At 40.7% G+C, this 13260-nt stretch overlaps 1 protein-coding gene across 3 annotated transcripts in view; it reads right to left on the reverse strand.

Moving 5' to 3' along the window:
- Nucleotides 1–343: 343 nt before the first annotated feature.
- The window catches only part of BMPR1B (bone morphogenetic protein receptor type 1B), a 252010-nt gene continuing 239093 nt past the window's right edge, over nt 344–13260 (reverse strand). For all 3 annotated transcript variants that reach the window (XM_082759776.1, XM_082759775.1, XM_082759777.1), the window contains 5 exons: nt 10851–11043; nt 10113–10410; nt 6419–6594; nt 4590–4720; nt 344–2686 (listed from right to left, as the gene is read on the reverse strand). In XM_082759776.1, coding sequence (XP_082615902.1) covers nt 2561–2686; nt 4590–4720; nt 6419–6594; nt 10113–10410; nt 10851–11043 — 924 coding nt within the window. In that variant the 3' untranslated portion in view covers nt 344–2560. The remainder of the gene's footprint in view (nt 2687–4589; nt 4721–6418; nt 6595–10112; nt 10411–10850; nt 11044–13260) is intronic.

Raw genomic sequence — 13260 nt, forward strand, 5'->3', positions numbered from 1 at the left:
TAGGTGCATTTCTCATTGGCTTTGACGGAACAAAGAGAACCCAGCTCCTTTGGGACTGGGTTTGTTTCATAAGGCAAAGGGCATGAAGGCAAAAGGTAAAATGAGTTAATATGGAAACCATTTGACTCAAGTCACTAAGACAAAAAGGTATGTTTTTGGCCACAGGTCTTCAAGTGAAGGCACCCGAAGAGGGCAGCAAATTCAGCCCTCACTAATGCAAGCATTCTGTTTATTAAAGACAGTAGAAACCAGCATTTCCCCTCTGGGGATGGGATTTTTTGGCTTACTACTAATTCTCAAAGATTTTCTTTTAGTGTTGCTTTGTATTTTGGGTATAGGGAAACTGGAAAGCAAAAAAAAAAAAAAAAGCACTCTAATTAATGAAAATCCTCTGATTAAACTTTAACACCTATAATCATGTAGGTCTTGCTGATTCTCTTGAACTTCACGCATTTTTCTCCATTAGCTTGAAAGTATTAAATGGTAATTTTTCAAACTAGAAAAATACCTTCAGGGAGCTACGAAGCCAAACCCCAATTATATTTACCTACCTACCACAAATAAATCAGTTTTGTCCAAAAAGGGAAGAAAAAAAAAACAGCATTACATAAATGCTGAGGCTAAATCCAGCATGACAAGTATTTCAGTTCTGAAATAGGTTTAGCATAATCAAAGCAGCATTTGTAAGGACCTATTTCAGAATTAAACTGAACACTACCTAGGGAAACAGGACATAGGAAGGCAAAAATATGAAATAATAAGAAAATAAAGAGCAAAATGGTAGATCCCACACAGCTCATCTTTGATAATCTGATGAAGAACACAGACCTTTCCAACGAAAATACTTCATAGGGAATATTTTTGTCATCTCGTTACCTCTCATTTCCCCTTCTATAGTTATAACATTGCAGCAACTGTTGCAGCCCCAGGAAGGAGGAATGGAGAAAGATGGAAAATTGTTTCCTGCTGTTCTCCTCTAAAAACTCGTCTTGCTATGAGATACTACACAGCCACAGACTGGTGGTGCTGACTCCCCTGTGCAGGCTTCGAGGCTGTTGGAAAGCCATCAAAATAATAAGGCAGTTTAACTTCCAGCCAAAATGTTCAGTGTGTGGTGCCCTGAAAGTATGGTCTTAAACATGCTTTTGCCACAGCATCCCACGTGGTGCCCTAGTGATGCTGAGTGAAGAGGTGTTTTGGGGTGAATTCTAAGGCAGCGTCCCACAGAACCAGCCATGACGTGTTTCTTTACAACCCTCACTGAAGTGATGATCACCTTGAGGTGGTCCAACACCAGCACTGGAGGTCCTGCCAGTGGCTGGACATAGAGCATCGAGCCCAAGAGGAGCATGGGGCCCAGCTTGGTGCATGCCCAAGTCCCAGACTCCTCCTCCATGCCAGCTTCTGCTGCAGCCAGGGGGCACCAGCTCTTCTTGTGCTTAGGGAAAAAAGGACTGATCCAAAATAAACGGGATTTTTTTTCAGGTCTTTGCTTTCCCTTAAAAAGGGAACATGGATTAATTTTTTTTCAAGATATGGTTGTACATAGATACTTCACTTTTACACAAGAAGTTAGTAATTGTTCTTCACAAGGAGCTTTCTCCTACCCACTGGACTTGTTTGTATGTTCCAGCAGTTTCATTTACCAGCAGTTTCCCTCATTAACAAAAGTCTAGTAAGCAGATCCAAGTGTGTAAACTTGCTCCTCTTTTTTCCACGCACTCAAAATGTTTAATTCTGTAGTGGGTGGAAAAGAAAACTAAGAAGGGCACTTGTTTATCATGCTGGTACCACCTCCACGAGATTTCCTGGAAATACAAAGAGCTTCTTCAAACAAACAACTCACACCATGCGTGCCATGTTCACATGGATTCTGATGGTCTTCAATGCAACCTGATATCCCCAGTGACAACCCATCCACAAGACTTCTTCAACCCGTGTCTACAGTGGTGGAGACATATTTGGGCTCTATCTATACTGGGAGAACAACTCACGTACATCGGGCTGTGGGAAGGTGGCTTTTAGGATGCAGCTTCCTTAAGCTGCACAGATCCTCTCTCTTTTTTAGATGCTGGAGTGCAAGAGTCTCTTCATAAATGAAAAAGTCACTTTGCTTTCATCTTCAGCACAGTTTCTTTCTTTTTCTTTTTTAATGTAACAATATACATCTTATTTACTTCTAACCAAAGGTTTTATTTTCATAAAATTTAAAGCAGTATCTTTTTAAACAATCAAAATAATAATAATAACAATAATAATAATAAAATAATAAGTGGCTTTCATGGAAAGCAACATGCATAATCTTAAACCAGTTACTAAAACTGTATTTCCCCGTGTAAACAAGGGCAGACAAGCCTCTTCCAACCTTGTATGTCAAAATTCAGCTGATTTTTATCAAGGACAGTCTCCTCAAAAGCTGTCAAACAAACTTACAGTTGCTCTTAAATACGACTGCACTCGAGGTACTTATCAGTGAGGACTGCTGGCACCTCTCCATGTCTTCTGCCTGCAAGACAAAGTCTGTTTCCGTGGGTCTTCACGAGAGCTGTCTTTTGCTCCATCAGAGCTTTATGTCCTGCGACTCTGACATTTTGGCAAGCGTCTTCTTGACTCGCAGGGCCGTGAGCCGGGACGCAGGGTTGTGGGCCCAGCACTCCATCATGAGTTTCCCCATCTGCCGCAGGCACTGCGGAGGGAAACAGAAGGAAAATCAATGGAAGATGTGAGACTGCAGCGGGTGGCAATGGTGGAAAACTAAAGAGAAGAGGTCTTTTCTAACGGCAGCCAAAAAGACTTGCATGCTGGCTTTCAAAACGACCACGTATCCCTGCTCTGCCCCTACCACCTCCTTCCAAACACACAGCACCGCACTGTGAGACTGCCCTGTCACTCTGCAGAGCTACTTTGCCTGAAAACTTCCTTGCTACGATAGGAAAAGAAAAAGTTATCCATCCTGTCCACCTTGTTCTCCACTTCCACAAGGGTCCTGGCCCAGAAGCAGTGCAGACCCTGAAAGGCATTAAGGATAATACTTACTAGCAGTGCCAGATCAGCCTTACTTACTGCTCTTACAATAATATACAACTTTATAGTATGTTAATATATAACCAACCTAATTTTATAATAATATAACAACACAATATTCCAGAATAAACAGATTTGGGTCATACACTAGCCTTTATGCACTAACATATTTGCCTCTCATTGATAGAAATCCTGAAGTGGGATTACTGGTTACACTAACCAATTAACCAGGAAGAGTAATTCCAACATGCCTCCTCAGCCCTCAGTACGTGTGTGAGGAGATCAAACACACACTTTGTGCCCCTGCACAGAAATCTTCCTAAGGATCGATACCAACCACGCTTCCTCTGGTGTTTCCACCCTGTCTGAAGGCTCTGGTGGGTGTGATGAGTGAGAGGATGGGTTCTTGGGCAGATCTTCCCACATCGGTAATTGCACAAGCCTCTGGTCATGCAGGAAGGTTGTTTTATTTTTCCCTCACATACCCAAATCGCCCACAATTTGTGTAACCTCAATCTTTCATCTACCTGCAGAATATTCATCTAAACACTGCTATTCCCAAATGACAGCTGTCTTCTGTGACGGTAGAACACTTTAGAGCATTAAACTGTACTAATTAACATGATTAATGGCCCCTCTATAGCCTTGCTGCTGCAGTTGGCAGGTTTGCCTGTGGTATATCAACTGTTCATCTCCAATTCCTCCAGCACAACGTTGCTTCATTACAAACTCTCAGTGGTGAGAGATCAGGTTCTCTCCCACCCCTCACACATCCAAATTTGACTTTGGAAAGCATTCTTTGGCATTCCTACATCTCTTCTGAAAGGCTGCATCTGTAGGCCTGTATGCTGCAATGTGAAGAGGTACATGAGTGTTGTTTCTCTAAGATGAAAGGGCTGCTCTTCTGTGCAGCCTGGATGTAGTGCTTTCATTGCATATCAATACCTTAATTATGAACTGCAATATCAAGTGCTAATGTTAATGTAAAATTGTGGCAAAATTGCGTTTCCAAGTCTGCACACCTGTGATCACAGAAAAGCTGTATATTCACTTCATTTCAACCAGACAGAAGAAATTTGCTTCTTTCAAAAAAAAAAGGAAACAAGGTTGGAATCATATCCAACACATCAGCACACACTGAAGTTGCTGCCAGTATACCACGTACACCCCCGGTGCACTCCACTATAAAATAATTTCTCTTGCAGAAGTTTTGGCTAGCTACCGATTTAATGTCATTAATGTTGAGAGCAGAAAGCAAAATGAGTGCTAGACGAAAACAGAGTGACTAGAAAGGTCTGCTATCATTATGTGAACTGTTAGATAGCAAACAACAAAACCTGCTCACAAATATCACAGGCAACGGCCCCTGGGGCTCTCAACACCTGCAGTTTCAATGGGGATGTCTGAGAACATTGGTCTCCTTCCCAAACCCTGTTGCATCAGTGCTGAAGTTCCTCCTCACTCAAAATGACGCACAAGTAGGTCAATCTCACTCATTCTGACTAAAGTGGGCCCAGAACAAGTTGAGTATTAAAGCCCAGGCTGTGTTTTAAAGGGGATGGTACCTCATCACTGCTCCATCTGTTGGGAAATGAAGGGCGCAGCCTCTTGATGCACACTATCTCCCGCATGTCCTCATAGGAGGGGTCGCTGGGCACAAGGTCGTGGTATGGAAGCTGGTATTCTTCAACTATTCCTGAAAGAAACAAGCAGGTGTAAATCACTTGCAGAAGACATTTTCCACTATCCTCTTCCCTTTCTTTTTTTTTTTAATCATGTTGACCATAAAGTGTTGCCCCCTGCCGTGCACCCAGCTTTGTCTACTTTGCTTTAATTCTCATTCAGTTTTGGCCTTTACTATTTGAGTTTCATGCACATACTGCAGTGAGCAGCCACAGAGCATACTAGCTCATGGCTTTGCTGGAGAGAAAGCTTATTTTTTGATCCTTTGCCATTCTTGTCCCCTGTAGGGCCGCAGGGCATGCATACCCAGCAGTCAGAGACACTCTGCATATCCATTATTCACCTACTGCTCCCTCTGATTCCAGCCATCCCTTCTCCTGAAATGAATTTTCTTGGAGTTATATCAAAGACAGCATAGGGTGTAATATGCTGAGAAAATATCCGTACTGTTCAATGATTAGATGCATTTCCAAAAAGTACTTTGCTGCCCTGAAGTTTACACTACAGCCAAGCTCCAAATGTAATTATCAATTACTTGCCAAGCGAGACTCTTTCTGTCACTGCTGTCCAGTCTAGCAATCTCCAATAAGTTACCATAAAAAAGAATAATTTTTCAGCAATGGGCCCATATCAGAGCAATTAGGAGGATACTAAACCCTGAGTTAGGTTTCCCTCATATTGGTGGGCCTGGTATATATTAACTCTCTGCCTTTTCAGAAAATGGCAAGGCGTTCTTTCTGCACAGTAATGATGATGATGGCATTACAGAATTTACACAACATCACTGCAATATACTTTACCAATGTGTAAACACAGGGATCACTTTGCTCACCAGTGAAATTCAGCTCCTCTAGGGTAAGCCCAGAGCAAGCATTCAGCACAATACTGCAGGCTTTAAAAATCAATAAAGCCTGGTGAAGGTAGCACAAACCCGAGAGACATGCTCTTCTCTGTACTTGCCACCAATCTGGTGTGTAACTGCTGCCAAGTCATTTCTCTGCATTTAACTTTCCTCAGTGGCAAAATAGAGGTAATAACAGCCATCATTTTTGTGCTGCACTGAGCGATATGTGCAGAAAGCTCACACAGCCTATGCAGATATGAAGGGATCTTTGCCCCAGCCCTGCAGCTGGCTGCATTGCTTTATCATTGCTCTCCCCATGCTTGAATGCCTGGTACCAGAAAGAAATAAGACACATGACTGGTACCTGCTTCTTTCTACTTGTTTTTGTAAATAATTATTTATTTAAACAGTGTCACTGCATACCCCCAACTTGTTTGTCTTCTTATATTTAACACTAACAAAAAGAAGAAATTTTGTTTTTGTTTTTTGTTTTTCTGCTAAAATAGCTGAATGCCTGCAGTCCAGCAAAAATTTGCTGCCTTCAGAACAAAACAAAAAAAAAAGAAAAAAAAGTTCCAAATTCCTTCTGCAGTGCAGGCATCTGCTGCCTTCAAACAAGCCATTAAAATCCAGCATACATCTTTGCTGTTGAAATAGCACTGACTGACGCTTTAAAGTAAGTTTCAATGAGAAAAGAGAAATTACGAGTTACCTGCATGGATTATCCACGTGTGTTTATTACAGCAAAAATAATGACCCAGAGAAAAGGATGTAATGAAAGATTTGGGCTTATGAACAAATTGTGGGTTTCAGTGACACAGTGAAAAGTGGCCTCCCAGCTATTAAAAAGGTATTTTTGCTGTTTACCTCCTGACACACATCTCCTGGCTATCTCCCACAGGATGAGTCCAAAACTGTACATATCAGCCATGATGTACGACTGAAAGTGATTTCTATTCAAGCTTTCATCCAGCACCTCAGGAGGCATATAGCGTTTTGTTCCTACGCGGGTGTTTGGAGGTATGTCTACCTCGTTTGTATCACTAAAATAAAAAGAAGAAAAAAAAAAAAGGCATCAAACATGCAATGACGTGGCTTGAAAAGAAAGCAATTTAGATGGGAGAAGTAGTAAATTCAAACCACATTCACTCTCAAACAAGGTCAAAAGTAGTGTATAATCTTAATGGAACAATTCTTACAAAGAAAGCCTCCTAGTGTGAACTCGACCCTTCCTAAAAGGCTGCCTTGCCTGAGGCGGTATTAAGCATCCAAATGCAGAACCACGATGGAGATAAAACTCAACAGGGATGCTGTAACATTTGTGAGATTTCATTAGCATTAGACTGAACTCTAATGCTGGTGATAACAATCAAATCTTCATTAAATGCTATTTTCTTAACATACTCCACCACGTAATGCTTCGGTCTTAGCAATTAATGGAGGACACTAAATAGCCCAGGCAGTATCATTTAGCTACAGCAAATCAGATTTGCAAGGAAGATGAGGCTAACTATGTTTCATGTGTGCATTATGTTTGATCTTTCCCAGCCTTTACACATCAAGAAGTACAAACGCACAGATGGGATTGTGTAAAAAAAATAACCAAAGGTGTGACATCTCACACACTGACCAGAGGAGTAAACGCATATCTGACATGCATTACTATGTTAGATAGTAACCATACACTTAATGTGTTATTGGATATTTTTTTATTATTACCTCAGATTCAGCTGTACCAATTGTAATGTTTTAAAAAGTTCAATATACGGCATACATTGTGGTTTGTTTAGAAAGGTGTATTTCCCTTTCCCTAACTTCAAAACTGAAATCTTTTACATGTGATGAATACCACAAAATCTCAAGAGAATAATCACGACTGCCATAATTTTCTTCACCTACAAGTATGAAAATGATAAAAAAGCCAAGTGTGAGGTACATCCAGTCAGCTACATTAAATCATACATGCGCTGTTGGCATTTGTGTATACCTCAAAAAACTTTACATAAATCTACTGACCTGCACTGCCTTGCAATATTTTGAATAAAATGATAAATGCAAAGAACTTTACTAAATTTATTTATTATTTTGAGTATATCACATCCCTTTCACCTATTTTTTTTTTCTGTTTCTGATCATTGCCTGTGAAACACTCTTTAAGGAAGCTTGGTCCACCCGTATGGTGGACCAAGGGAAACCAGATGATGTGATTTTTTTGGACTTCAGCAAGGCTTTTGACACGGTTTCCCATAGGATCCTACTGGACAAAATGTCCACCATACAGCTAAATAAAAACATCATATGATGGGTGAGCAATTGGCTAACGGGCAGGGTCCAAAGGGTTATGGTAAATGGGGCTGCATCAGGCTGGCGGGCGGTCACCAGTGGGGTCCCTCAAGGCTCCATTTTAGGGCCGGTACTTTTCAATATTTTTATAAACGATCTGGATGTAGGAATATAAGGTATTTTGAGCAAGTTTGCTGATGACACCAAACTTGGAGGAGTTGTGGACTCGAATGAGGGCGGAAAGGCCTTGCAGAGGGATCTGGATAGGTTGGAGAGCTGGGCGATCACCAACTGCATGAAGTTCAATAAGAGCAAGTGCCGGGTTCTGCACCTGGGACGGGGAAACCCTGGCTGCATGTACAGACTGGGCGATGAGACGCTGGAGAGCAGCCTAGAAGAGAGGGATCTGGGGGTCGTGGTAGACAGCAAGTTGAATATGAGCCAGCAGTGTGCCCTGGCAGCCAGGAGGGCCAACCGTGTCCTGGGGTGCATCAAGCACGGCATCGCTAGTAGGTCAAGGGAGGTGATTGTCCCGCTCTACTCTGCGCTGGTGCGGCCTCACCTCGAGTACTGTGTGCAGTTCTGGGCACCACAGTATAAAAAGGACGTGAAACTGTTGGAGAGTGTCCAGAGGAGGGCAACGAAAATGGTGAAAGGCCTGAAGGGGAAGGCGTACGAAGAACGGCTGAGGTCACTGGGCCTGTTCAGCCTGGAGAAGAGGAGGCTGAGGGGAGACCTCAACACAGTCTACAACTTCCTCATAAGGGGGTGTCGAGAGGCAGGAGACCTTTTCTCCATTAACACCAGTGACAGGACCCGCGGGAACGGGGTTAAGCTGAGGCAGGGGAAATTTAGGCTGGACGTCAGGAGGGGGTTCTTCACAGAGAGGGTGGTTGCACACTGGAACAGGCTCCCCAGGGAAATGGTCACTGCACCGAGCCTGTCTGAATTTAAGAAGAGATTGGACTGTGCACTTAGTCACATGGTCTGAACTTTTGGGTAGACCTGTGCGGTGTCAAGAGTTGGACTTGATGATCCTTAAGGGTCCCTTCCAACTCAGGATATTCTATGATTCTATGATTCTATGAAGAATTCTGTATGAAAACATGCTATGCAAAGTAAATTCCATTCAGATAATGAGAAATATATATTTCACCTTTTTACAGAGACACTTGGTCATTCCTACTTTTCAGTTCATACCTAAACAGGGTGCTACTCTGCATTTCTTAGGCAAAGTATGCCTGCAAAGGGTGAATTTCTGCCCTGAAACTTTTATGGCAAATAGTGTATTTCCAACTTGTTGTTTTCTAGGCCCCTGCTCCCCAAAGTAAAATTGTTCCTTTCTCATCTCCTAAAGAAAGGTCAGCTTCATAAATGAAAGGTCTCAAGAAACTTGGTAGATAAGTCACTAGTGAGAAGAGCACGTAAAACTCTACACTCTGAATAATTTCAGTTCAAGATTTGTACAGCTTTTTTTATACACATATACTTAAGGGGACCCACAGTTTCAAAGCTGACCTCTGAAATGGAAACCTTCAGCCTATAGCCACATTTCTGTGCTCAGGAAAATCAGAGAATTTGTAACGGACATCTCCACCAGGACCAGTGCCGAGAGCTCAAGCTCCTGAACAGAGCAACCAGCTGTCAGATCACAATGACTTCTTTATGAATCCCAGGAGTGAGTAAGTCCTACTTGTATGGTCCTTCTAAGTTATTTAGACACATAACCATTTTTTTAAAATCAAATTTAAAAGCCATTTCAAAAATCAAATCTGTACTTCAGCAATTTGATTTGTCGGAAATGAAACAAAACACAGCCCAAATGGGGAGCTTTTCAATAAATCCCAATTAGTAACATGTGCAAATGATTAGTATTATTCTCTATAAGTTGTGAGTGAATTATTTAGAGACCAGACAAGCTGAAAGCTTCAGTGACAAGTTTATTGATGTCAATTCAACCTGTTTGTGCCACATCCTTTTAGCACGGGGTAGTAGTAATATTCAGGTTGATATTGAGCAGTCAGTGATGAAATCTAACCATGTGCACAGATGCAACCAATGTGCTTAATAATTTGAAAGTGACTATTTCTACATCTGCATTATGTGTTTATGCAACATCTACATAGGTAGCCTCATCTTATGTATAGGTGAGCACAGTGTGAAGGCAATGTATGCATGCTGTGGGTGCTTGCTCAAACGTGCACACTCACACACAGACCACCACCACCAGCGTGAGGCTGATTAACCAACTTTCCATCACCCTGCTATCTCTACTCACCTAATAAATTTAACAGCCAAGCCCAAATCTGCTATACAGCAGGTTCCGTTCTTTTTCACCAAGATATTCTTACTTTTTAGGTCACGGTGGGCAATAGCTGGTTTGCCTTGCGTACTGAAGATCTCCGTATGTAGGTGGCACAAGCCACTAACGGAGGAATAAGCCAGTTTTAGCATGGCTTTTGTGTCCAAGGTGGTAGATTTTAGATAATCATAAAGGGAGCCATTCTCATGATAATCAGTGATGAGGTACAGTTGGGTCCAAGAGCCTGTGCCTTTAATGTCTGCAGCAATGAATCCTGAAAAAAAATAAAGAAAAAATAAAGAATTTCAAATTAATACTTCTCAAGGTGATTTTTGACTACCCAGGAGCCAGAACTCTCAGCCAATTCAACACATTTATTTTAACAATGCATTTAACTTCTTTTATGTTACTTACATGTAACTACGCCTCACCTTTAGCCTTTAATATATTTTCAGAAAGCCTATATAGTCAAATACTGATGGCAGAGCCAGATGTGTGATTTTTGGAGCAATATCCCCCATCCCCATTATTTTTTTTTTTATCTGCATAGGAATCTTTCAAACATTTTCCTTTCCAAAAGTGCAGGGAGACTAACTGCAGAGCACAGCAGGTAACAAAGCACATAAGAAAGCGCGTAAGACAACAACAAACACAAAGTTATTAAACTTAAGAAAGCTGTCACTATCTAATAGTGATCTTTAATATTTCACTCACCAAGAATATTTTCATGCCTCATCAGGACAGTTTGGTAGATTTCTGTTTCTCTGAACCAGCTGGCCTCCTCCGTGGTAAAAAACACTTTGACAGCTACCTTTTCGCCACGCCACTTTCCCATCCAGACTTCCCCATAGCGACCTTTTCCAATCTGTTTCACCATCTGAATCTGTTTTGCTATGGTTCTTTGAACCTGTAAAATGCCAAGACACACAGTGAGAATTCACTCTGCAGATATTTTTTGCATTTATCTCCGTCCTTCTTTGTATCCTCTCTGCACAGCAAGCCTGATGGGACTGGGAGTATGCAGCCACTGAAAAATGCATTTCAGCAAAAGCTTTGCCATACAGATGCTCCTCATTTTGCTCCAATGTACAGCACTACTGTGGTCATTCCTGTCCCATCCCAATTCCAAAGCCTTATGTAGTCAACACCTTTAAGACTCAAGACTGGGACTCAAGAAGAGCCCAGAGCAGTTCCAAAACTCCCATCAGCACCAAAGACCAGAGTAGCACCAAAACTACTGTGAGCATCTTCCTATCACCTTCCTTGAAAACCCCATGCCTAATAATTTCAAAATTCTAATTTGGTGTTAGGAACCACAGCCATTGCTTACACAGTTACGATCCACGTGCCTACATTCATTTTAATAAATATAATAATTTTATAGGAATAGAAAACAAGAATTGATGTTCCCAAAGATAGGGAAGTGCAGCTTTAAATAAGCACTTTCTAGTGTTTGTATCATTTTTTTTCTTGTGGCTGTACTATGAACTGACACTAAAATCAAAGAATTTGTGCAGCTCTAGCAAAATTCAGCAGCATTGCAGAGGTACCTTTCATAACAACGCAGACTACGTGTAGCAGGTGGGCTGAATCTACACTTAGAGAACATTTAAGACTACAAAAAACCTTGGACAAACAGAGACTAAAATAGGATTGCAGCATTTCTGAAGAGCACATATTTCTAAAAGTTCACAGAAGAAAATCTAAGGTAGATGCTGCAACACAAACCACTGTTGCTCACGGTTGACTCAGCCTCACCCTAGTATAACAGGACATTAAGATGTTTCCCCCCACATCTAAAATTTTTTGGAGTGATAGGATTTTACAGAACGTTGAAAGAAAATAATGTTTCTTTTTCTTTTCCTTTTCCTTTCTTTTTTTTTTTTTTCTTTTCACTAGGGTTTTTCATCTGGCCCATGTTATTGGTAAAATCAGCCATACACAACTCTTGAGTGGCTTATTGCAGCAAGTCTGCACTGTCTGAATCCCTATGAAATCACATTCATTTAATGTAACCCTGAATATTTTTCCAACCCTGGATGACAAGAACGATCAAATCCTGATTTAAAAATAATTTACTTCCTTCATTATCCCTGGGAGGACCAGTGAGACTATCAGTTTGGTAGTGCAGAGCAGGACAGCCACAATCACCCTGCAGTATGAATGCACGTCCAAAGCCAAATTCAGAAGCTATTAGGTAAGGTCTATTACCATTTGTTTTGTAAATAAATTACTGGCTTTCATATTAGACAATTTAAAGAAGAAAAATATGCAATGGCATTTATGCAAAGCTATTTCAAAAGTTCCATCTTTCTTCTGTTTCAATTTAAACACGATCCCATTTTTTCAGCCCTGCTACCTATTATTAGTTTTCCAAAATGGTGGCTGCAGTGCCATTATTTTTGATTAACCTCATTGAAAGCCAAGAGCAGAGATCAGCCTGAATTTTTTAAGTTGATTTATTCTCTTTTATATTCTCATATAGTGATTGAACAATAGTTATATTACACTGGAATTTTGCTTTAGCATTGTGTAATGTTATTTTAGCATTGTCGCTTTCTATTCTGCCCATGTTAAAAATGTATCCTGAACAATAATGCAGTTATATCAAATAACTTAATTTGTGCAAATATATGTAATGGCATCATAAAGTACATGAAATTACAATACTTAATGATGAAAAGTTTCTCATTAAATTACATTAAGAAAATGAAAAACACATTTCTGTTATGGGTTTTCAGGTGGCAGAATACTATGTGAAGGCCTTAACCTGGTTTTCTCTTGCTAGAACTGGTCAAACGATTTACTGTGACCTATTTACATTATTTTAAGGAATTTAGCCCTTTCGTGAATCTGATTATGATTTTTAGAACAAATTGGTTAACCAAAATTGTTGGATGAACTGATTCTACGAGTATGCTGAATGATGTGTTCATGCAAATTATTTAGTGTTGTGTTTTTGTTTTATAATTTATTTCTAAATTTTATTTTGTTGCTGGAGTTTCATGACAGGTCAGGTAAAATTACATGTCCCTATGTTTTCTCTCCTTGACTGGAATCAACCCAAGTACCAACTATTTTACTTTCTGCACTCCATTTTTCTGATCTTCAGGTAAATGTCTCC

Source organism: Aythya marila (assembly GCF_965140915.1).
Source record: "Aythya marila genome assembly, chromosome: 4".
Classification (NCBI taxonomy): Eukaryota; Metazoa; Chordata; class Aves; order Anseriformes; family Anatidae; genus Aythya; species Aythya marila.